This window comes from Aulonocara sp. 'chitande type north' Nkhata Bay, linkage group LG19 (assembly GCF_057382095.1).
Source record: "Aulonocara sp. 'chitande type north' Nkhata Bay isolate Kocher_YH1m ecotype deep benthic linkage group LG19, A_spYH_male_GT1.1, whole genome shotgun sequence".
Classification (NCBI taxonomy): domain Eukaryota; kingdom Metazoa; phylum Chordata; class Actinopteri; order Cichliformes; family Cichlidae; genus Aulonocara; species Aulonocara sp. 'chitande type north' Nkhata Bay.
The window spans coordinates 4,974,670-4,998,158 of NC_141362.1; the positions used below are offsets into that span (position 1 = coordinate 4,974,670).

Below are 23,489 nucleotides of genomic sequence, written 5' to 3' on the forward strand. Positions count from 1 at the left end.
AATCATAATTTGATAGGTGCTGGAGGCAGAGGTCCAGGCCCAGGAGTCTTTGTATAAAGGTGTCCTGGGTCGAGGTCAGGATCTGCTCTCCAAACAGAGTCAGGAGAATCAGCAAGCTGTTCAGAAGTGGATCAGGACTCTCAAGAAGCAGTGGAGCCACCTGACTGACGAGGTGACGGGACACCGCGACAGACTGCAGGCTGCCGCTACCATAAAGCAGGTGAATAATAGTGGCGAGCCGGCTCCTTATCGCAAGCCGTGGGTTTTTTTCCCCTTTCTCTCACCCTCTCTCTCGCACTTTTTCCCGCTTCACTCCGTACACGAGCCTTGTGCTTTGCGCTGGGCAGAGGGGGGAGGGGCGGTAGTTACACTCGCAGTAGCACAGGAACAGAGCGGGAGGGAGAGAGAGAGAAAGAGAGCCAGGGACAACAACGTCACATTAGAAAGGTATAGTAATCATCCACAACTATTTTCAGTTGCGGATGATAAAGGATTCAGAAAGTTTATTCATGCAGGCCCATATGACAGAGAATGTGCATCTTCTTTTTGTTTTCATATTTTTTCTTATTTATATTTAATTGTGTTGTGGTTTGCAGTGTTTTGTGTTGTTTCACTTTAAATTTGTTTAAAAGGAAAAAGCTGAAAATTTAAATAGTTAAAGTTGAAATGTGAATAGTTGTTTTTGTTTTATATGATTTATTTATTACATTTTATGTGGAGTGAATAAATAAAAGTATATTTAGGTAGCTCTGTTTTGAAGTTCAGTTAACGCTAGAAATGTGTTTTGGAGTTTGTACGTGCTTTTTCTCTAGGGGCCACTGTATATATTTATATTTATATATAAATAAAACCACTTTTTTTTTACATTAGTAATTCCTTTTGTGCATAATTTTATATTATTGTTAATAATAAATTAATTAAATCAACAAAACAACCTGAGGAGCCGGTTCGGAGCCGAAAGAGCCGGTTCTCTAAAAAGAGCCGGAAATCCCAACACTAGTGAATAATGTGTCATTAAAGGCAGAGAAGAAGAAGAGAAGATTGAAAAAAAGCTGTTTTTGTTTAGTGTAGCTTCTTTTTGTCTGTAAACTCCTATCTCTGCTCTCAACAAACACATTTTTGAGGTATTACTGTTTTTTTACAGTTAGTCTAATTATTTTGCAGTCAGATTTTTACCTGTGTGCTGCTGTTATTGTGTAGGTTCTAACCATCCTGTCACGTATGTCATGTTTTATTTTCTTGTGTGGTCTTTTGGAACCTGCTCTTGATCTCTATAGACATGCTCTAAGACAGTAACCTTTATTTCTCTGACCAGTATTTTGCAGATGTGGAGGAGGCTAACTCCTGGCTAGGTGACAGGAAGCCACTGCTGATAAGCGAGGATCATGGGAAGGACGATTCCAGCACAGCATTGCTTCTTCAGCGCCACCTTCGTTTGGAGAAGGAGATGGCAGCGTATGCCTCAGAGATAAAGAGACTGTCAGAACAGTCAAAAACTGCAGCACAGCTGACGGCGCTGACTGCACAGCAGGTCATTCTGCATGCTTTATTCAGATATTGTTTCTGTCAGATAGATTTTCCTAACATTTCTTATGTGTAGTTATTAATGAGTCCTTACTAAAATAATATAACATAGTTGAAAGATGTTTCTCCTATGTGTTCCTTACTTTTTTAATCTTCATTTATTGGCTGTTATAAACTGTGATATCAATAAACTGACAAATAGCTAATATTGGCTCTACAACACTGACTGTGATAGTAGATGCAAAGCTATAGGCAATATTTCCTCATCCCTTGTAGGCAGAGCCTCAGCAAGGCAAGATGATCCAATATAGCGATTCCTCTGGGGAAGAGGAGAAGGAGTGGCAAGGAGCACGAACCTCACTATCCAGTACCAGAGGTGGGAAGGGCCCTGTAAGCATCCCCCCTCAGAAAGAGGAAATCAAGGCCAAAGTCCGCTTCAGATACAGCAGAGGTACTGGAGTACTTAGTGTCACTGTTGTGTTGCATAGCATGATAAGGAGTGACTGCTACTCATACATGAAAACACAAGCCTATATTCTGCACTAAATAATCTGCCAGCACTACACTGTGTTATTTCATTTCTCATTTTGATACAGAATGCCCATTTTTCTCTTAAAACAGAAATCTTACTCAGGTCAGACCAAGTCACATAAAAAATATTCATTAAATATTTAGGCAAATTTATAGAGATGCTCTTGTTTACAGAGAGGACCAGATAACAGGCCAATTTAAAAGGAAAAATATCATGCATTATGTCCTTCTCTATTAACCATGTCTGAAAGTGGCTTTACTCCAATTCGCTATTTTCTGTAACACAGGCCAGGTTAACACAGGTTTACTCTGTGGTTTACTATGAAGAGCAGTAATCTGTGCTAAAAAAAATGATGACAGAAAATAAGGAAAAGCAGATTATGTAAATTGTAACTGTTTTCATTTTTGCATTTCTAAAATGTAGCCAAGTGTGTTGTGATGAACAGACATGGGCTATATCTGAAATCACACAACAGAAAAACACATAGTAGATACTTTATTGAAATGTAAAGTATAAACTAACCTGATTTCAGGTCAGTTTCCGTGGGACCGCAATGAGATTGTGACCATCGTCAGCAGTGAGCCGGATGGAGACAGAGTTGTGGCCAGAGACAGTGGAGGAAACCAGCAGTCCATTCCCAAAACCTACCTGAATATGCTGCCATCCAGTGTATGATCAATACTGAACCAGTTCTTTGGTCAGATTATGAAAATATCACATCTCGTTAGTGGACATGCTTTGTTAGTGGGCAGTGTGAAAATAAATTATTATGTATTTTTTTAAAGTGTCAATAACTTTATCACACCCTCTTCAGGTTCCTCCACCCACTCCACCTGCCTCAGCCAATGATATGCCAGAAAGCTCAAGCAAGAAACTGAGTCGTCCAAGGCGAAAACGCTCTATGCGTCGCGGCACAGCTGAGATCCAAACCACATTACTGCCAGACCCCGAGTACCAGAGAGATACTGTGGAGAGCACACAGGGCAGGTTGGACCAAGAGTACAATTTCTTGTACAACCTGGTGAAGGTGAGAGAAAGGAGCAGTATACAGAATATAAACTGTTTACTTAGTTATGTGGGAGGTTGTATTAAGATGACAGATTATTATACAGAAAAGGACATTCAGAGTAGCTGTATTCTAAAATCAGATTTATATTTATATTGGTTTTCAGACAAAGACAAAGAGCCTGGAGGAGATACTGCGTCTTCATCGATTTTACAACAGCTGCCATGAGTTTGAGTCATGGATGGAGGATAAGGAGAACATCCTCAACACCTTCAGCACTGATGGTGACAATCTAGCAGTGGTTCAGGCCAAATATGAGGTGAAGACTTCTCCAGAAAAATATTTCCAAACATATCGTACAAGACTTATCCTACAAACTGAAAACAGGGGATCAACTCATCTGGGTGAAACAAATGTCCCAATACCTCATGATTTTTCTAATTTGTTTAATCCTTAAATGCATCTCTTAAAAAATATTAAGACTACGTCACAGCCCATCATTTTGTTCAGTTAAGATCTCAGCATAAACTGTAACAGCAGTCAGGTGTTTCCTTTTGCTGATGGTGGGAAATTTAGCCTTGTGGGTTTACTTATAAATGAGTAAATAATAGCACATGGTGTTGTCGAAGCTGGCTAGATGGATTCTGATACCAACAGATTTGTAGATGAAGATCAACCTTAAGTTAAGCTCATAAATCATATTATTTATTGGGAAGGAGAAACTTTTAACCTCTAAAGCCAGAAAATCACAGGGTAAATACTGGCTTCCAATTGTCACTTCTGTAGGTTAATCAGAAATGAAAAAATGTGGCTTTAGGTAGAATACATCTGATAAGGCAGCAGTTCATATTAAGTGCCACTGAGTTTTCACTGATTTTCTTCTGTAGCATCAATCTTTCGTTTCAGTGATTTTCACCCAAACAACAACTTTTTTTTGTTGCTTTTTTAAATGATTAATTTGAGATTTTTTCTGACTTTTGGACATATTTAAGAGGCCTGATTTTTTTTATTTTCACTTCTTCAGAATAAACTCAGACAAACTCAGATTCATAAAATATCTGAATACTTTGACTCACCCTTGACTTTCTGTTTTAGAACTTTCTGACTGAGTTAGCGAGCGGACGAGGTCAGCTGGACGATATCATCAAAATGGCAGACGAGCTGGTGAAGAGCCAGCACAGTAAACAGAAAGAAATCCAATCCAGAAAGAGGAGTGTTTCCAAAAGGTGCAAAAAAAGTCCAAATCACTCAAATCAGCACAAGGACCCAGATACACAAACTAGATCCTGTGAAAAAGTGATGTCTCATTGTTACTGTTATTAAAATGACAACAGTGAAGGACCCAGTAACAACGGCTTGCTATTATAGCAACATGCTATAATAAAGTGCCTGGGCTGTAGGTTGAGTACAGGACAGCATTTTGGACAGTTTTGGGGCGCCAGAAGCTCCTGATGACTGTGTGACAACTGTGTGATAGTTCTGGGTTCTTGGTGTGTTGCAGGTGGGATCGGATTCAGCAGCTGAAGGATGACAAAGGAAAGGAGCTGCTGAGTACGGCAGACGTGCAGTCCTTCCTGCATAGCTGCGAGGAGGCTAAAGCTCAGCTGCAGGGTGAGCTGTCCCAGCTTGACGAAGTGGACGTGGGCTGCACCCCCTTCACTCTGCTTGCTGAGGAGAAGAACCAGATTCGGGCCCTTAGAGACATCAAGATGCTTGAGGGGAAGATTGCTTACCTGAAGAGCGTTGCAAAGATGTATGGTCTGATATAGTCTGTGGGATTTTGAGGTGTTCTGCAGTTGTCTCAGTAGTACTTAATTTAATCAAAAACACTTTAAAAGTAATTGATGGTTACAAATATGTTAAGCAACCAACCAATCAATCAATCAAACAATCAATAATAATAATTTTAGAAATGTGTGTTGTAATTTGATAGAAATAAGTCATTGTTGTTTTGTATTTGATGTTCATAATGATTCATCAGTGATGTGATATATGTATATAAAGGAAATTAAAAGAGCCATAGACGTGACACTGAAGGTAGCTGCAGTTTTCCTGAGAATAGTTTTGTGAATTACTTTCACATGAATGGGCTCATGGATTGGCCTACACTGGTCTGTACCTTGGTACATGGGCTTTGATGTGTTCATGTGTTCACCGCTCTCCAAATATCTATTACAGATGATAATGGTATCTTAATTTACATTACGAATAACACAGAGCTGCATTAGTCTGAAAGGTTTCAAAGTTAAAACACTTTACATGAACTTCTAGCTAAAAGTGTTTTTTCTAAAGAAACTTCACGGTGGAGTACATCTCCATTCATCTCCACTCAATTTGCTCACATCCTGTGTTACAGGAAGCAGGACTGCAGTCCGGCAGAGAGTGCGGCCATTATGGAGGAGGTTCGAGGTTTGGAGGCTCTGCTGGATCAGGTGACATTTTCCTTCTTTGTTTTAGACTGACTGGAGTGTAGTAGCCAAGAGTGAAGGTGTTCAAACTTCAGTCTGTGTTCCTACAGAACATCTCTTTTGTGCTTGCAACATTTCGTGTTGATTTGCATTGACACTGACATACTCGACATCATTATTTTATTAATAAAAGTGAAGATCTCTTATTTTTTGTATGTACAAAGCAGGTGGTATAAGACTGAAAAGGTACAGCGTTTGGGTCATTATAATTAGGTTTGATATTCTGATGAACACAGACTCAGAGGCTGTTACTGTTTTATTATTGTTATATTATTATTAAATGTTTTGAGTAAAAAAATCTAAAATAAAACTACAAACTAAAAAAAAAGACATTTTTGTACAGGTGAAATGTCAAGCATCAGACAGACAGCACCAACTGGAGGAGGCCCGCAGGCTGCAAAGTTTCCAGCAGGAGGCCAAGGAGCTAGAGCGCTGGGGGGGTTCAGTTCAGGAACGGCTCCTGCAGGAGGAGACAGCGAGCGATGTGGCCTCGGCTGTCACGCTGCTGGAGCAACACCAGGAGCTGCAACTAGAAATGGAGACACAGAGGAGCAGGTAAATAGCAGAAACTGTGCACAGCATTCAGTGCTTAGTGTGTTGTTGTTCCATTCATTGAATTGCATTCATTTAATTCTATTTAATTCGAAATAAATTAAATCTGCAGCATCAGTAAATTTAAATGCAAAGTGTTTTAGCAGTGGTTAATAGGAATTTAAAAAAATTATGATGAAAATTATTATGATTAAAAATTATGCTAAAGAATGTTCAAATCATTAATCCTGTGCACGTATTTTTTTTAACTACCATAACGCTTGTCCATAATGAAAGCCATTTCTATCCCCTTCTGACAAAGGGATTGAGAAGATTGGCTCATGGACATCATCATTTAAGTGGACTGTGTCTCTCCCACTGTGTGTGTTTTTGCCAGGCTGAAGGAGATGGAGAACTTAGGGAAATCTCTGCTGCAGGGATCATCCAATGGGAAAATAGGCGGTGTTGACATCCAACAAATCCTTGATAATCTCAGTGCTGAAAGGAGTAGGCTGGAGACGCTGTGGGCTAGTAGAAAGAAGCATTTGGAGCAGGGTGTGGAGCTCCAGAGGCTGAACCAAGAGGGAGACCGGATTGAAGCAGCATTGTCTGGACATGAAGCCCGACTAAAAGTCCAAGATCTTGGGGTGAGGGTGCTCATTTCTCACCTTTTTACATGGTCCAGCTCCTTGAAATGTTACCCTTAAATTTGAATCCTAAATAAGTATTTATAGAAATCTGTGAAATTGCTATAAGTAAAGATTATAAATAGGATGTTCTATCATAAAAATGTCAAAATAATGATTACATTTATTGATGCAGGACTCGGTAGACAGTGTGCACAGTCTACTGGGGCGACAAGATGAACTTGAAAGTCTTCTTATGGCTTTGGATCAAAGAGTGGATAAATTCGCTGAGCGCAGCAAGGAGCTTATCGACCAGCAGCACTTTGCTTCAATACAGTAAGAAAACACAGCAGAAATTGTTCCATAAAGTGGGCTGTCAACTCCATAATTTAATTCTTATGCTGTACTGGAGTAACTTTGCATATTTTGCTTTTAAAAATAATCCTTCTTTGTCTAATCTTAAACCTATTTATCATATACTGAGCCATGGCATAGTCCCGACATTCATCCATGTAAACAAGCTGATTTAGTTCCCTTTATGCCAACTTTCTTCTCATGGACTGTTCCCAGCATACAGAAGGTTTTAACAGGGTGGGTGGGACTAAAGAAATAAGAGTAGAAGAAGTTAGGGATAAATAGAATTGGTTCTATGAATTGGGTACTATCACTCTGTTTGTAAATCGTTCTACAAGTAGAACACACATCACTGCAAAATTAGCATAATGCAAATCTAAGCTCATCTGCTTGCTACTTCAACCTAACAGGAAAGCTTTGATGCAGTATGCACACAGTTTGCAGAGCACCAAGGCTGTTTCTTTTCCATACGACATGAAACCGTGCCATCTAGCTGTCAAATAAATTACAACACCACATGTATACCATCTCTGCTACTTTGATTAAATGGCTTGTGAGGTGTCATGCCAATCATCTTCTCAGGCAGATGGCGGGGAACTGTTTATATTATTAGTTAAATTGTCCCTCTAACAACCAATATGTTCAAGTCAATAACCTTAAAATAAACTGCGTCACCAATCTTTAAAACCTCAATGTTTTTCTTACAGCATTAAGGAACGGAGCAGGAGCATCCAAAAAGCCAACAGGAGGCTGAAAGAGAGCTGCAGGAAGAGGAGGAACCTACTGCTGGACTCCAAGAAATACCAAGTACTATTGTCAAAATGCTAAAAACAAGAAAACATACTTTACTTTATGTTGTTTATTGTGTCGAGTACCTGCACTGATCATAATATCTACAGGAGAGCGCTCAGATGAATGTTATAAGTTCTTTAATAATAATTATAAGGGTGAATTTGCCTGGTGTTTCGTGTGGCAGGAGTTCCAAAGAGATGCGGATGAGCTGCTGTTGTGGATGGAGGAGAAGTTTAAGGTGGCAGAAGACGAGTCCTACCGAGACCCCACAAACATCCTCTGGAAGCTGAAGAAACATGAAGCGGCTGAGAAGGAGATGCAGGCCAACCAAGTCTGGTTGGATAGACTTGTTCAGGTAAAACACCTCTAACTTTTCACCCAGCATGATGACTTCTGTAGAGGAAACAACAAGTGTTTGACAGTGACTCTGGCAACACATGCACAGTTGCATATATTGAAAAGACGACTTGCACTTTGGTGAGATGTCACTTTCAGTACATATGTGTGTGTTTGTGATAAGCTGGGAGAGGAGATGATTGCTGAAGAGCACTACAACAGTCAGAGCATCAGCAGGAAGTCTTCTCAGCTCACGAGTCGGTGGAAAAGACTACAAGACAAGATGGCTGACAGGGGGGACAGGCTGAGACAGGCGGGGCAGCAGGAGCAGCTGATGGAGCTTTTGCAGGTAAACTACTGATGGAGAAACTGGATAAGACGTTTGTGTGGTCCAGTTCAGTGATGTTGGTGCCTTTTATGGCGTTTTGAGGAAATTACCAGACAAATAATGCTGTCTGTGTAGCCCATCCAAGAAGTTTGTACTTCAGTCTTGATTTGTGAGATTGTAGCATTTATTAATGCTAGGTAATCAGTTAATTAGCACTAATATATGTATGAATGCACTTTGCCAACCTAGCCTACCTGCATTAATTGATAACTTTACACCCCAGCCTCTTGTATGCCTCAAATATGCTCACCACTGGCTCCCAAAAAAGCAAGAAGAACACAGCTTAACTTTGAGACTTCACAAGCCTTTAGGTGACACTATAACTGACCCCTGTCTTTTATATACAGTTCATAGTTTCTGGCCAAATTTAAATTTACACTAATTTTAGAGGTCAACTGGAGTAAAAAATTAAAGACCATCCTTCCCAGGAGAAGTAATTGCTGTCCAAACAGAGCTTCATTCTCAGAAAAATCTTGTACTTTTCCTCCACAGGATGCCAAGCTGAAGATTGAGGCCATCCAGTGGATGCTAAACAATGCTGCCAAAGGTCACGACCTGCGCTCCAGTCGACAGTTGCTGAAGGTGAGGACAGGCCTGCATTGATTTAATGACGCTGGGTTTTACAGTTAGACATCAGTGAGTACTTTGTGTGTGTGTGCTCATGCAGGAGCATCAGCAGCTGGAGCAGGAGGCCAAGGAACTGGCAGAGAAGATCAACTCTATTGTGAGCAGGGCCAAACACCTCGCTTCCAACCACTTTGACTCTCAAAGGATCCTCCAGGAGACAGACGCCTATCTCACTTTGTAAGTTACTTTGAATCTTCAAACAAATAGATATTTGCATTTATTGCATTTAGAGTAACTTCAGTGCATATAAAACCAAGTGCATGGTGAAGAAAAGAAAGGAGTACAAACAAGATCAGGTCAGGGTGTCTCAGCTAAGAAAACGATCTGTTGAAGTAAAATGACAAAAGGCAAAATAACAACAAAAATAAAAGTGGATGACAAGGACGCTCACACAGAGACAAAATCTGAAAGACAGATACATAGAATACAATTTCCTATGTCACTTCAGGTTTTATCTGTCATTGTCTCCTTTGGGGTATTTTATTCTGTGTGTAATTAAAAAGTAATAACATAAATATAGTCCAGTGCTCACTTTAGGTTATCATCATCTTGACTTTATAACCTCTGTGTGGCAGATTCAAGTCCCTGCAGAAACCTCTGGACGAGCGTCGAGCACAACTGGAGGCATCTGTGTCGTTGTTTGGATTTTATCATGATGTGGATCTTGAGCTCAACTGGATCTCTGAGCATGTTCCTGCCTCTGGATCTACAGGATATGACAAATCTCTGGCTGGGGCCCTCAGCCTCATGCAGAAACACAAGGCACGAGCTGGGTTGCAGTTCTTTATCTATAAAACCTCCCCTTTTCCTTCATGTGTTAACTGAGTTGAGAGCTCAGTTGGAATTACAATGGACTCAAGTGATTTGACACATTCACAGGGCTGTGTTTTACTTAACATTTGCTCATGTACTCGTGTGTTAACCCAGGAGCTGCAGGCCGAAGTGAATGCACATAGAAAACACCTGAACCACATTCTGAAGAAAGGGCGCAGCCTAGCCAAATCCAACAAGTCAGAAAGAGAGGCGGTGCTGCAGAGGTGTGGTTGTTTTTTTTTGTCATCAAAAAAAAGTTTCATGTGCATTGGTGCATTGTAGTGAATCTATCTTACGCTGACATTGCTTATAAAATGCATTAAAACTAGAAACCATCACAAAATAAGCATTTAATTAGACAAGGAAAATGGTATGTTAAAGAATAAGTTATAATATAATAAAATTGATAAAACATTATCAAACACATTACCTTAGTCCACCAAATAATGAGAACAAAATAGACACCATTGAATGATCTTGTCCAAATAGCTTGGTAATCACTCCTGTCTTTGAGGCCTAACACTGATGCAAAGATGGGATTGTTTTCAAAACCCAGCACACTGATCTGAAGGAATAAATTTAAATTTAATGACATTAAAACGACCAATTCCATGAGAGAAACTGGTCCTTTCTCTAAATGTAGGATTTTGGATTTTTAGACTGCAAAGATGCCATTGGCTCCAATGTATGCAAATGTTTCATAATTTTTGGGAGGGGTTATGTTATATAGCTGGGCACTTGACACAACTTTGAGAAGGTATTTGTCTGTACAGTTCAAGTGATCTGTAATAAGTACGGTTTCAGTTTGGACCAAATGTGTTCTGGCTTTGTGGAGCAGTGTAAATTTCTGCTGTTTTGCAGGTGCGACCACCTCAATACAGAGTGGGAGGAGCTTGAGGATGCCTGCAAAAAGAGAGCAGCTCACCTCAGCAAGGCTATTACCAGAGAACAGGTGAGATGGACAAGGATATTATATATTGGAGGGAAGTGAAAGTCTGATACTGACACTCCATCATCAAAATACTTTTAAGTAAGACACTTAGTTCTGCAGCTGTCTAACTGGTCATTTAGAGTTAAATTTTGAAGTATTTTATGCTAAACCCAACCAAAACAAAACATAAACTGCTACATTTTCTGTGTGTGCCTCATCTCTAGCTGCTGTTGGACTGCTCAGAGCTGGAGTCCAGACTCGCAGAGATGCTCAGTCTGGTGAACATCGACGACTATGGCAAAAACCAGCTGGCCACACAAAGCCTCATTACTAAACACCAGGTATATCACACACTCTCACTGTGTACACTTTGCTTAGTCGGAAAAGGACCTCATATGATTCCCCTATCGATTCCTGACGAAGAAATCAAAGAACAGCGTGCAGATTGTACAACAACAGAATCAGTAAACAGTGTCCTTGTGTTCGTGCAGGTGCTGGAAGGACAACTGGAGGTGTTGGAAGCTGAAGTAGAGGCATTAGGAGACCAGGTAGAGCAGGCCATTCAGAACTGGAGCCTGGAGGAGCTCAGCAGACCCTACAGTCGAATCAGCAGCCTGAACCAGCAGCTGCAGCACCAGGCTGGACTCAGGTGAGCACACACTCATATTGTTGGATTACTTTCTCTGCTTTTCTCTCACAGATTGTTTTTTGAGTCTCTCTCTTTCGTGATATTTTTCCTAATCGTTGTTTGTTTATCTATTTACTGTGTTTTTTTCTTCTTTTTTTCCTTTTTTTGTTTGGAAAAAGTGCAATATTTACATAAGGCAGTTGTTAATTACAAAAAATGTAGAAAGAACATACGTATGTGACAGAGAGAAAGACTTATACAGTAAAGTGCTGATCTTTAATATCTTGACCTGCTTCTAGGTGATTTATATCATTTTTCTCCAAACAAAATGATATTAGTTCAGATGATCTGTCTCTGACTTAGCGGTTTTATTGTTGGCTTTTTTATTGTGTCTGTGTACTTGTGTGACTGACCACCCTAATGTCTCCTGTTAGGGGTCAGAAGCTGAAGGAGGTCCTTCAGCTCCATGAATTCAGGCGAGAGTCTTCAGAGCTGGAGGACTGGATGAACCAGCAGAGACAAACAGCTGAGTCTCAGGACCTGGGCAATGATTATCAGCATGTTCAGGTTACATTTCATTGCACAATGATTGTAAATATTAATTCTAGTGTGTTTTTGGAGGCTGAAGGTAGCTGTAGAGTTGTGTGTCTGTGGATTATGCTTGCAGTTGGTTCGAGGGAAGTTTGAAGGCTTCCTGAAGAAGCTGGAGGTTGGCGAGGAGAGACTACAGAACTGCAGAAACCTGGCTGTTCAGCTGATCCACAACAAACACCCACAGAGCTCTGCAATCAAAGACACTCTGCAGCAGCTTAGGTAATCACACAGCCACAGTAGTGAGTCAGTTATTTTATCTGTGAGGCATCCTATTCCTTTTCTTGTTTGTCTTAAATGCTGAAATTGTTGGATCGGTCCACCAGGGCCTCTGCTCCTGGCCGCCACCCAACACACATTTGCACCCGACCCTACGGTGCCTCTGGCGGGTGGTGGGCCCATATCCCTTTTTCCTGGCCAGGCCAGGGCTAAGACACTTGCCCTCGGGCACCCTGCCCTTGTCTGGTTCTAAGGCGGGGCCCTGGTAACCCTATCCCGGGAAGGGTGAACTGTTCCCTCGATCTTCCACTCATAGGGGTCCTTTGAATCGCTCTTTGTCCACCTTATGTTAGTTTTGATATTTATGTTTCTGCAGTGCATCCTGGGAAGATTTGAAAAGCTTGGCCAAGGAGCGTCAGGATCAGCTACAGAAAGCTGAGGAATGTCACCGCTTTTACCAAGACCTGAGTGATGCGCTAACTCTCATCCAGGTAGCTATGTTCATGTAGAAACTGCTGTCTGACTCCTAGACATGTCAGCTGGGTTTAGATCTAATTACTTTGAAGACATCAGATCCCATGAATGGATTATGGCATTGAAATATGGAAATATAAAATGGAAGATGGAAGACAGCACACCCATCAGAAGCACGCTCATTCAGTTCAGTTCAGTTCAGAAGAATGAAGAACTGTTAATAAGAGGAAGGGGACTGGCTGTCCTCCCCTAAATTATTATAGAAAATAAGACATTCTGATTTGGTTTTAGGATTATCTGTGAAAGATGGGAGATAAAGTGTACATCTATAGATGGAACCAAAGAAGGAAAACACTGCAGTGCTAAACTTTGAGATATCATTCAGATCACACAAATATAAAGCGTTTAGCTTGTTTGGCACGAACCTAACCAGCCCCGCCTCAGTAAACCACAATGAGAACAGGCCAAGAAACATGGAGGTGGGAGGGAGCTGACAGCTGGAGCTGTAAAAGTTTGAAAGGTGCAAAAGAGATTGCATTTATAGAAACGCTATGGTGTACAAAAACTAAACCCCATCCAGCAACATAGACACAGCTGTAAAGAATTTCACTTCATCTATTTGTCATTGTATCTGAAGTACAAAGAACAGAAGGAAGATTAAAAGTCCAGATCATAGACTATACATGAAATGTGAGCATCAAGTAAGTCTGGTTATCAATCTACATCAATAAATGGTATGGTTGCAACACAAGGATAGACATACAGTGTCTGTTGATTATTAGTAGCTAACAGACTAAAAACCACTCGACACAGCTGAATCCTATTTCACAGTTACACTACACATCTGTCATTTTCTACTTTATGGGATAATGTTTTTTTTATCGATTATGTTATTGATGGTCCCCTGTGCAACACTTAAAACTTCTGTTCCTGTCTCTCTCTGTAGGAGCGACACAAAAGCATCCCTGACGATGTGGCAAAGGATTTGCATGGAGTGACGTCACAGCTGAGGAAACATGAGGCCCTGCTCCTTGAGCTTGCCACCACAGAGGAACAGGTGATAAAGTGCTAAATTTGTTGACCAAGGACATCATATAGTTAAGAAAAGATGTTTAACATCTGATTCAGCTTAAATGAAAAGATCACCATGGAAACAGTCTCTTATGGGTTGTTAACAGGCTAGGGAGCATTTCTAAAGTGGTTTACAGTCAGTCTAACCTACAGAATGTATTTTTCTGCCCAGTGATACATAAAATCACTCTGAAGGGCGGCATTTCTGACATCATTACTATAGAAATGTAGCAGAAGGAAAATCTGTTCAATACTCACTGATGATGAGCTCAATAAGACAGAGTGGAAGATGCTGTCTGACAAAATGACAAAGTGCCATTGGCTGGAATGAGACATCTTAATGTATCTTATCTCTTTCATTTCTATAGTTTCAAGAGCAGCTGGACTCTGTTGACTCTGTCCTGGAGCTTTGCACGCCCGAACTGAGTGTTCGCCTACAGAAAGTGCAGGACGAGGTGGTGGAACGGTGGGAGGAGCTGCGACTTCTTGCTGAGAAGAGAGAAGAGGAGCTCAAGCGGGCTTCCCAGCGATATCAATTCCTTAGCATGGTGAGGACAGATAGATACAGGATGCAGGTCTGAAAGTCTAAAGTAGTACTTCCTTGAGTTGTTCAGTAGATGTTTTGCATCTTTTTGTGGAGGTTTTTCAAGTGTATTTAGGTATAAGGGGAATTTTATCCATTTGGATTTTGTCCCCAACAATGAGCTTACTTCTGTCATCTTCCCCACTCTTCTTCTTCAGGTGCAAGACTACTTCCTGTGGTGCAGCCAGCTGATTAGTGCAATGGCAGTTGAGGAAAGCATCAGTGATGTGGCTACCGCTGACCTCCAGCTGGCTCAACATCAGCAGTTATGGGCTGAGATGGAGGCAAGACAGGAGACCTACCAGCAAGCTCTGGACATGGGAGAAGAGCTGCAGACACAGGACAAAAGCAACCAGAAGGAGGTAAGGAGGAGAAGTAAGATTTTGGAGACTCTGGGGATAGCTATATGGCACTTTTCTCATTTTATGGAATACAAACAGAAAATAAAAGAAAGAAAAGTCTGCAAGACCAGAAAGCAGATTAAAAAATACAGCTGCAAAATACAGAAAATCACAACTTCATTGTACCCTTCAAGCACTGTCCAAAACACATTGTGTGCATGAAAGGATTTAGGATGCTGAAGCAAACTCATCTCTGGAGATCAGCTTGGCTTTAATCATTAAGCTCATCTGTTGTGGCCTAGAGTCATATTCTGATTGATTTCAGAAATAATCATAAAGTTACGGTTACCATTTACCTATTAATGAAGTCCATGTTTGATAAGTATAGAAAGAGTTTGTTATCCCAGGGTGAGGAGGGGGTTCGGGTCCTGGGATAACAAGGGATAACAGCTCTTTAAAAAAGAGCTTAACCTTAAGATGAGATGAATCTGAATTTTTTTCCCCCACTGTTGTAAGGTAGACATTGACACAGTCTAGTCAGAGAAATTAGACTTTTTGTTGGGTGATGATTCTCTTAGGTGTTGGAGAAGATGGACGCTCTCCAGTCAGAGAGAGAAAAACTGGAGGAGAACTGGAAGAAGAAACAGAGCTGGTTAGAAACTGTTCACCTGGAGCAGATCTTCTACAGAGACGTCAACAGCATGGAGAAGATGTCCAACTCACAGGAGGTACACCTGCTGTATTTGTTCAAGAAAAAAACCCTGCAAAATAATGATACCATTGATGGTGAAAACTTCTGTCATGTCTCCACAGATCCTGCTGAAGAACAGCACTCTGGGAAATACTGTGGATGAGACAGAAGGTTTGATCAAACGCCATGAAGCTTTTGAGAAGCTGCTCAGCTCGCAGGAGGACAAGGTCTGTACTCCTTCTGAGGGTTGGTCCTTTCCCCTACAGTTAAAACAAAATGCACAGCTTCTTTAAAGTCAATTGGAAAAACTAAACCATTTAGTGACATGCTGAGGTAGAGTGAATGATAATACTCTACATTTTATAGTAATTACCACTTTCTACCTTGGTTGAGCCCCTGCTCATTTAAATCTACACTTCCCGCTCTCTGTTCCAGCTGTCATCTCTGAAGGAGTTGGCTGAACGTCTGAGGAAACAGCTGAGCAAAAAGAAGAGCGGACAAGTCAAAACCAGACTTAAAGCTCTCCTCCAGAGACGAGAGAAAATTAAAGAGCTTTCTGCCAAACGTGGGGAAGAGCTGGAGCTTTCCAGGCGTCTGTGCATTTTCAACCGAGATGTCGCAGAGGTAACTTGCTAACCAGTCAGAACACTGGGCAATGTTTGGTAGCTGGATCCCCAAATATCTTTAAGGTTTTTACAGTGTTAAAAAATAAGGTGTGATTGACGATAACTGACAAATGAAAAAACTCAGGTCTGATTTCCAGTTCAATTCTCTGTTTATAACACTGTTTAACCGTCCATCTACTTCTGTTTCTGTGCGTCAGGCAGAGGAGTGGGTGTCTGAGCGGATGCAGAAGATGGCAGAGGACAGTAAAGCTGACCTCAGCAACCTGCAAACCAAGATGAAACTCCTGCAGAAACATCAGGTGTTTGAGGCTGAAATCCTGTCTCACCATGAGATCATCAGTAATGTACTTTTGGTAAGAACAGCTCGAGGGCCAGCAGTAGGGCAAATTAATATGAAACCACAATAACAGAAAAGATTCAGCGGGAGTGAAAAGATCTGGGAGTGATCTACTAAAAACGTGCAAACATATGAGCAGATTTCATTTCAGTAATAACTAACATGAACAGACCTGCTGAAGGTGTAAGTAATCTGCCAAAAGAATAGCTTTGTGAACACAACCCCCCCCCCCAAAACAAAACAAAACAAAACAAAAAAACAACAACACAAGAGCTGGTCATGTTGCACAGTTCTGTGTGTGCACATTGCTGAATAAAGACACAATTAATATTGCCATGTAGCTAATAGTAAATCTGACTCCAAGTGGAAAAAAGTGGAAAACATGTATAGCAGTAATGCCACTTAACTTTAGGTTTAGGATTGTTTGACGTGATTGGACACAAAGAGGTGAGATGATAAGATGAAATGTTAATATGGATCTTTTTTTTAATTTACCTTTCAGAATTACCACTTACAGACATGATTTAGTGAACCTGTCAGTGTTGGTTAGATTGCGTCTTCAGCTTTGTGCCTTTGTGTCAAACATCTACATGCAGCCTGCTTTGTTCTTTGCTTCTAGGCTGGGGAAGAACTTGTATCTCTTCACCTGAGGTCCAAAGAGGTAAAGAAGAGTGCAGCCACACTCGAGCTTCACTGGGAAGAGCTGAAGAAGGCTGTGGCCATCCGTGGCAAAGCTCTGGAAGATAACAGAGCCTTCCTGGAGTACCTCCAGAAGGTGGAGGAGGTGGAGGCCTGGATCAGACAAAAGGTAGAGCACAGATAAATGGATGGAAGTGCATTGCTGTTAACATGGGGACATTTGTTACTTTACATCTGTGACTCTGTGTTTCAGGAGGTTATGATTAATGTTGGAGATGTTGGAAAGGACTATGAACATGGAGTCCAGCTGCTGAAGAAGCTCAGTGAGTTCAGGGGAAGTGAAGATAAGGTAAGTAAACTTATGTTGTTCCAACGTGAGCTGCGAGAAACTACAGCTATGCTAGGCTGCAATGATAGTTACACAAGACACAGAGCTCAGTGTTTGATGACTCAACCTTTTGATGGCAATAGTGAAGTCGGACAGGGCCTCTATATACCACAAACAGGGAGAAGATGAAGAACACTGCTTTTAAATGCTTTGCTCTCTAGTGTTCTCCTCAAACAGGATACGAAGAGCTTAACATGACTAACATTACTGATATTATAGAAGGAATAGCTCAAACTGACCACAAGCCACACTGTTTTAATATGTCTGAAAAGTGACAGCCAAATCTGTAATCTGCAGGACGTGACAGTGGATGATGCTCATATCAAAGCCATCAACAAACTGGCAGCCAAACTAGAAAAAAGACAGAGTGCTGAGGAACTGGTGACTGTGACAAAGAGGAGGCAGCAGCTCAATGAAAGGTAACGTGTCTGAAGATCTTCCACTCGCTTCCACTCATGTGTTTTTTTCCCACTCATCCAGATCAGGGTCACAGTGGGGCTGGAGCTAATTCCAGCTGCTCCACAAGAGGAAGGGCATATCCTGGACAGGTCACAAGTCTGTCACAGTCACAGGCTAACACAAGTGCCTACATGGGTACCCATGCAATTATAGGGAGAACATTCACAGAAGGCCCCAGCTGACTGGTGGATTTCAACCCAGAACTTTCTTGCTGTGAGGCAACAGTGTTGACCAGCGCACAAACAAAATAATGCATCAAAGTGGTTCTTCTCCTCCAGGTGGAGCAAATTTCACGTTGATCTGAATAATTACAAGAACCAGCTCGAAGAAGCTCTGGTGGTCCACAGTCTCATCAGAGAACTGGAGGAGGTCAGAGACAGAGCTAATGAAAAGGTCAGGCAACTGTTTTTTTAACCTTGATGCTGCACTTCTAAAACACAAAATTATTACACTGTAAAAAATTGCACACTGTGAAAAATATCAGCAAAAACAGAATGCAGTGATTTGAAAATCTCAAACTCATACAGTATTCACAAAGGAACATGAAAACAACATTCATCTAAAACTCCAGCAAATGGTCTCCTCAGCTGCCAGATGGACTGTAGTTAAAAGAAGTCAGGATGCTGCACAGTGGTAAACATTGCAATGTTCTAACTGTGTTGAAATGCTGGACCTGAGCTGATGTACTCACCTTTAATCCTGTCCGTCCTTCGTCACTCCCAGTCAGAATCTTAACATCTTTTCTATTTTTTATTGTGAATAAAATATGGGCTAATGAGATTTGCCAGTCATTGCATTCTGTTTTATTTACATTTGACCCAGCATTGCAACTTTTTTGGAACTTGGTTGGTATTTTGAAAAGGTTCCTCCTCGCTCTCTTTAGATGCTGCTGCTGCAGGATCAGGATTGTGGCTGCGATGTGGACAGTGTAGAAAACCTGATTAGACGCCACGAGGAAATAGAGAGAGAGGCTGGAGTTATCCAAGATAGAGCAAAGGTGAGGCACCCAAGGCTGCAACTGACACGTTCATTCTTGACTTTAGGAATTGTAACTGGAAAGCTTGCATGTAAGCTTGGTACCTGTTCACAAAGATGGTCACAAGTAGATGTTAAATAGATTAAAAACAAGACAAAAAAGCAAACCTTGACAGATGGAAACAAAAATCAGATGAATCTAATCTTGTCTAATCTTTCATCAAAAAACTAAATGCAGTTTTATAAGTCCAGCTCATTTGCCAAATTACCACCTCTATGACTAAAATGACTGACTTACTTCTGTCTCATCAGTCTCTGGAAGAAGGCTTGTTGGGTGATGTGAGTGCTCAGTCAGTGATGAGCGACAAGCTGAAGACCAAACAGAAAGAAGTCCAGAAGACTCTGAAAACTTTGGACAAGGAACTCAAACACAGGTAACTTTAATCTACTATTAGAAGCAACAGTGATTTCAGTTATTTTAATTGCTGAAAGTTTTCAAAGGTCAGAGCATCTAGTAATTAACAGTGAAATAACTATGTAGGCACCAATGAAGTTTGCCAATGTTTTCTTTGCCATCTCTATACCTTGTCTAAAATCAAGCAGTCTGGCAAATTCCTTGAATTCCTCGCAGGATTGTCACTCACCACTTTATCTAGGCTACCGAGCAGCTTTTGAATTATCTGTGTGATTGTTGTTGATGGAAAGTGTGGTATTTCCAAAACCACGGAGTAGCAATCTGTGATTATCAGGTTGTGTTGGTGCTTACCCTCACATTGATCCATAGCAACTTTTTCCAGGGTTGTTCTGGGAGCAGCTTGGATATTGAGTTTAGTTTAGTTAGTTTAGATATGAGAGGTTCTTTTGGTTGACTTTTCAATTCATAGCACACAGGTAGAGCACCGTCTTTACCTGTGCTCGTCTTTCGGTGCAGCTCTGTGTAGGCAGCTGTTGTTTTATCGTTTCATCCATTTTGCTGGTGGGTGCAGGAATCCCGTCCAACACTAGCCACACAGCATGCCACATCGCACTGAGTGTTAGCCAGAGGGCTAGGTGACAGGTTGTGATAAGCGTTTTCACTTTAGCATACTCCTATACTGGATTCTCATGTCTAAAATCATGGGAACATGTTGGGACTGTAGTTGCACACTGTTCCAGGTGTGGTATGTAATGAGAGGTACTGGACTAGCTGAAGCTCGGTCTGTCTAAACTAGCTAGGCCATCGAGGTATCCCTCAAACTTTCTACAAGCCCACACACCTGCTAAAGGCTTTTTTTTCCCCTCTCACTAAGCATGCAACATGTTAACCACTGGACTTTTAGAGGCCCAACAGTGTTTTACATTAGTAAAAATCAAAAATACGGATAGTGATCAGAAGAACTCCCTCAGGAAAAACTCAAGAAGAAATGGTCTTTTTCAGAAAAGAAAAGCTGCAGGAGGCTCACCAGTTGCAGCTTTTCAAGGCTAACCAGCGCCTCCTGCTGGAGTGGAGTCTCAAACAAAGCAGTGAGATGGCAGAAAAGGGACTTCCCAAGACCAGAACAGAGGCTGACCGGCTCATTGTGGAGCATCAGGACTGGAGGGTGAGCACTGTGGCTTACTTAAACTTTACTACCTTAATGAAGTAAATGCCAATTTTAAACGTTGCTGTTTTTAGACGGAGATTGACGCTCGTGCTGAACGCATCGACTCTGTCAGGGACTTTGGTCTGGGTCTCATCCGGTCTGGTCACAGCTTTAAGTCAGAGATCCAAAAGGCTTTGAACCAGCTAGAGGAAGCTAAAGCTGGACTGGACCGAGCCTGGTTGAACCGTAACATAACCTTGGAGCAGGCCCGTACACTACAGGTGACACAGCAGCGGCCCCCAAAATAATTTAATATGACTTTTTGATGTGAATAATGAATTAATATAGTCTCATTCATATTTATAAGTATATTTGCAAAATTAATTTGCTGAATAAATCTCAGATTTAATTAAAATAAATATATTTCATGTATTGTAAGTTAACCTGGTCCTCTTAGCATTACACTGAATAATCCTTAATATAATTGACGAGATCAGACAAGATCGGGCGTTCTCAGGGTGGTATGGCTGTTCTGTGACTGCAGCTCAGGCGGTAGGGCAGGTCATCTACTGATCCTCCTTCAGTCTGCATGCCAAGTATCCTTGGGCAAGATACTAACCCCAGATTGCTCTCCCCGATGCTACATTTGCTATGAATGGTAGTTAGGAAGCACTAAGAACCTTAGCAGACAGTGCTTGTGTGATTGGATGAATGTGGCATGTTGTGTAGAGTGCTTTGAGTACTCTGGGAGAGTAGAAAAGTGCTATATAAGAATCAGTCCATTTACCACAATTGACACATATGATTGAGCTACTTTACGTAACTGAAAAGTTTCAGCTACCTTAGCAAGGTGGATTTTGTGTCTTCTTGTAGTTAGACATAAGACAACTATGAGACACAGCTTTAGCAGTCAGATTAGCTTTTGCTGAGCTCTTCTCTGTATCCTTCAGATCTTCCTGACCTCTGTAGAACAATGTGAGAGCTGGCTCAACAACAGTGAAGCCTTCCTGTCTAATCAGGACCTCGGGGTACGGATGATTTGCTTCAGAATCATACATATATAGGAAAGTACTCTTATGCTGTGAAAGCAACCTATTCTTTTTGCAGAGCTCAGTGACAGAGGTAGAAACACTGCAGAGGAAGCAGATTCAGTTTGAGGAAGCCCTGGAGGCTCAGGGAGACCAGCTGGACCAGGTAGAGAAGCTGGCCCAGGAGATGATCCAACAAAAGCACTATGATGCCAACAACATCAGAGCAAAGAGCAAAGCACTGACCACCAGGTAGTCATCAGACATCTCAGCCACACACTTTCCAATTAAAGCAAGTACTGTAGCTGGAAATAATGCTTTGACTCCTGCTTGCTCACCTGCTGTGTTTGCGCAGGCGGAGTCAGTTGCAGCGGCAGAGTAGATCTCGTTACAAAGCTCTGGATCAATCCCTCCAGCTGCAGCAGTTCTTGTCCAGCAGCTACCAGGTAACTTTCTGAACTCTGCTGAAGCCTAATTTGTATTGTTCTTCAGGGGTCTATAGCAAATTTGTGTTTTCCAGGTATGTGTGTGGCTGAATGAGCGTAACGCCATAGCACTGGATGAAAACTGGAGGGAACCAAACAACCTTCAGGCAAAGCTGTTAAAACATCAGAGCTTTGAAGCAGAGATCCTCGGCAACCGCTACAGGGTGGAAACCCTCACTAAGGTGGATTTTCTTAAGTGTCTGTGTATTTCCCTGATTACAGCTCTAGCTGCAAGATGTCTTGGGCTGGACAGTTAACGGTTTATTCCTGAGAAGTGTCAAAAAGATTATCCCATCAGAATTTTTGTCCTATTTAGACCTTCTCTTAGATTTTGCTAACATTTCAGACTTTATTGTTTGTTTACACCATTGGGAATATAAAATGTTGCCTATTGGGTGCTTTCCAGGAAGGAGAGAAGCTGCTGTCTGAGTCTCTGTCTGCTGAAGGAAAGGTTCGACCTCGACTCAGAGAGCTGACTGACAGCTGGGATACTCTGATCCACAACAGCAAGGAGAAGAAAACTAGACTGCAGGAGGCCTACCAGGTACTTGCCCAGTCATGTTTAATGTTGCCCTTAAAACTATAACTTAATTTCAACTTAAACCTACTCAACTTTAATCCTTAACTAAATCTTCATAGAAAACATTAAAGATTTCTTTCATGCTCATTGCCCTGGAATTGTAGGGAGGCACATAAAGTTCTCTGAATGCCCTTTGTGTGTTTAGGCATTGCAGTTCCAGCGTTCATTGGATGACATGGAGCAGTTCGTGGCGTCAGTGGAGAGGGAGCTGGCCAATGAGGACTGTGGCAGTGACCTACCCTCTGTGAACAGACTGCTGAAGGAACTGCAGGGGGTGGAAGAGGAGATGGATGGACACCAAGACCGAATCCAGGTGCAAGCGCGAGGGTGGACATAATGCTTAGTTGTTTTAAATCCTCATAATTTTGAGTTTTTAGTTTGATTTTTTTTCATTACTAATTATATCTAAGCTACATACTAGATTACTTCTATAATGATATTATAGCCGTCATGGTCCTGGGTCTTTGTCCCAGGGTTTATGCTATGGATTGTGTGAATCGGGTTAAAATGATATTCTAAGTTAGGCTAGATTCTCTGATTGTTTCATGTTCGGTTTTCTTGTAATTCTGAGTTCTCATTCGATCATTTAGTTTCTGTTTAGTTTCTAGCTCTTAGTAAGTAAGCAAGTAAAATTTTATTTATATACCACCTTTCAAGACAAAGATCACAAAGTGCTTCACAAAGAAATACCAAGGCATTTAAAAGAAAAAACAGACGAAAAGGTTCTTAGTGATCATAGTTTTCCCTGCCTCTGAGTCTAATCTTCTCCTGTCAGTCAGTCTTGTCTCTGTGTTTATTCCTGTCTCCCCAATTGCTGCGTCTTGAGTTTCTGTCTGTGGGTTTCCCGTGTCCTGTGTCTAGTATATTCATTTTTGCTTCCTCCC

The 23,489-nt window shown here is 41.4% G+C and overlaps 1 protein-coding gene across 1 annotated transcript in view; it reads left to right on the top strand.

Moving 5' to 3' along the window:
- Positions 1–23,489, top strand: part of sptbn5 (spectrin, beta, non-erythrocytic 5) — a 70,332-nt gene that overhangs the window by 13,240 nt on the left and 33,603 nt on the right. The window contains exons 16-61 of the mRNA XM_086274842.1: positions 17–220; positions 1,316–1,531; positions 1,801–1,975; positions 2,589–2,725; positions 2,871–3,083; positions 3,229–3,381; positions 4,158–4,288; positions 4,564–4,815; positions 5,419–5,494; positions 5,874–6,085; positions 6,459–6,708; positions 6,884–7,023; positions 7,749–7,848; positions 8,018–8,188; positions 8,354–8,518; positions 9,050–9,139; positions 9,225–9,361; positions 9,760–9,946; positions 10,112–10,221; positions 10,859–10,949; positions 11,153–11,269; positions 11,420–11,577; positions 11,991–12,123; positions 12,224–12,369; positions 12,743–12,857; positions 13,787–13,897; positions 14,280–14,459; positions 14,653–14,856; positions 15,414–15,563; positions 15,649–15,753; positions 15,962–16,150; positions 16,350–16,505; positions 17,109–17,297; positions 17,382–17,477; positions 17,814–17,935; positions 18,254–18,368; positions 18,859–18,972; positions 19,263–19,384; positions 20,368–20,530; positions 20,605–20,793; positions 21,463–21,540; positions 21,620–21,792; positions 21,896–21,986; positions 22,061–22,207; positions 22,432–22,569; positions 22,751–22,918. Coding sequence (XP_086130968.1) covers positions 17–220; positions 1,316–1,531; positions 1,801–1,975; positions 2,589–2,725; positions 2,871–3,083; positions 3,229–3,381; positions 4,158–4,288; positions 4,564–4,815; positions 5,419–5,494; positions 5,874–6,085; positions 6,459–6,708; positions 6,884–7,023; positions 7,749–7,848; positions 8,018–8,188; positions 8,354–8,518; positions 9,050–9,139; positions 9,225–9,361; positions 9,760–9,946; positions 10,112–10,221; positions 10,859–10,949; positions 11,153–11,269; positions 11,420–11,577; positions 11,991–12,123; positions 12,224–12,369; positions 12,743–12,857; positions 13,787–13,897; positions 14,280–14,459; positions 14,653–14,856; positions 15,414–15,563; positions 15,649–15,753; positions 15,962–16,150; positions 16,350–16,505; positions 17,109–17,297; positions 17,382–17,477; positions 17,814–17,935; positions 18,254–18,368; positions 18,859–18,972; positions 19,263–19,384; positions 20,368–20,530; positions 20,605–20,793; positions 21,463–21,540; positions 21,620–21,792; positions 21,896–21,986; positions 22,061–22,207; positions 22,432–22,569; positions 22,751–22,918 — 6,879 coding nt within the window. The remainder of the gene's footprint in view (positions 1–16; positions 221–1,315; positions 1,532–1,800; positions 1,976–2,588; positions 2,726–2,870; positions 3,084–3,228; positions 3,382–4,157; positions 4,289–4,563; positions 4,816–5,418; positions 5,495–5,873; positions 6,086–6,458; positions 6,709–6,883; positions 7,024–7,748; positions 7,849–8,017; positions 8,189–8,353; positions 8,519–9,049; positions 9,140–9,224; positions 9,362–9,759; positions 9,947–10,111; positions 10,222–10,858; positions 10,950–11,152; positions 11,270–11,419; positions 11,578–11,990; positions 12,124–12,223; positions 12,370–12,742; positions 12,858–13,786; positions 13,898–14,279; positions 14,460–14,652; positions 14,857–15,413; positions 15,564–15,648; positions 15,754–15,961; positions 16,151–16,349; positions 16,506–17,108; positions 17,298–17,381; positions 17,478–17,813; positions 17,936–18,253; positions 18,369–18,858; positions 18,973–19,262; positions 19,385–20,367; positions 20,531–20,604; positions 20,794–21,462; positions 21,541–21,619; positions 21,793–21,895; positions 21,987–22,060; positions 22,208–22,431; positions 22,570–22,750; positions 22,919–23,489) is intronic.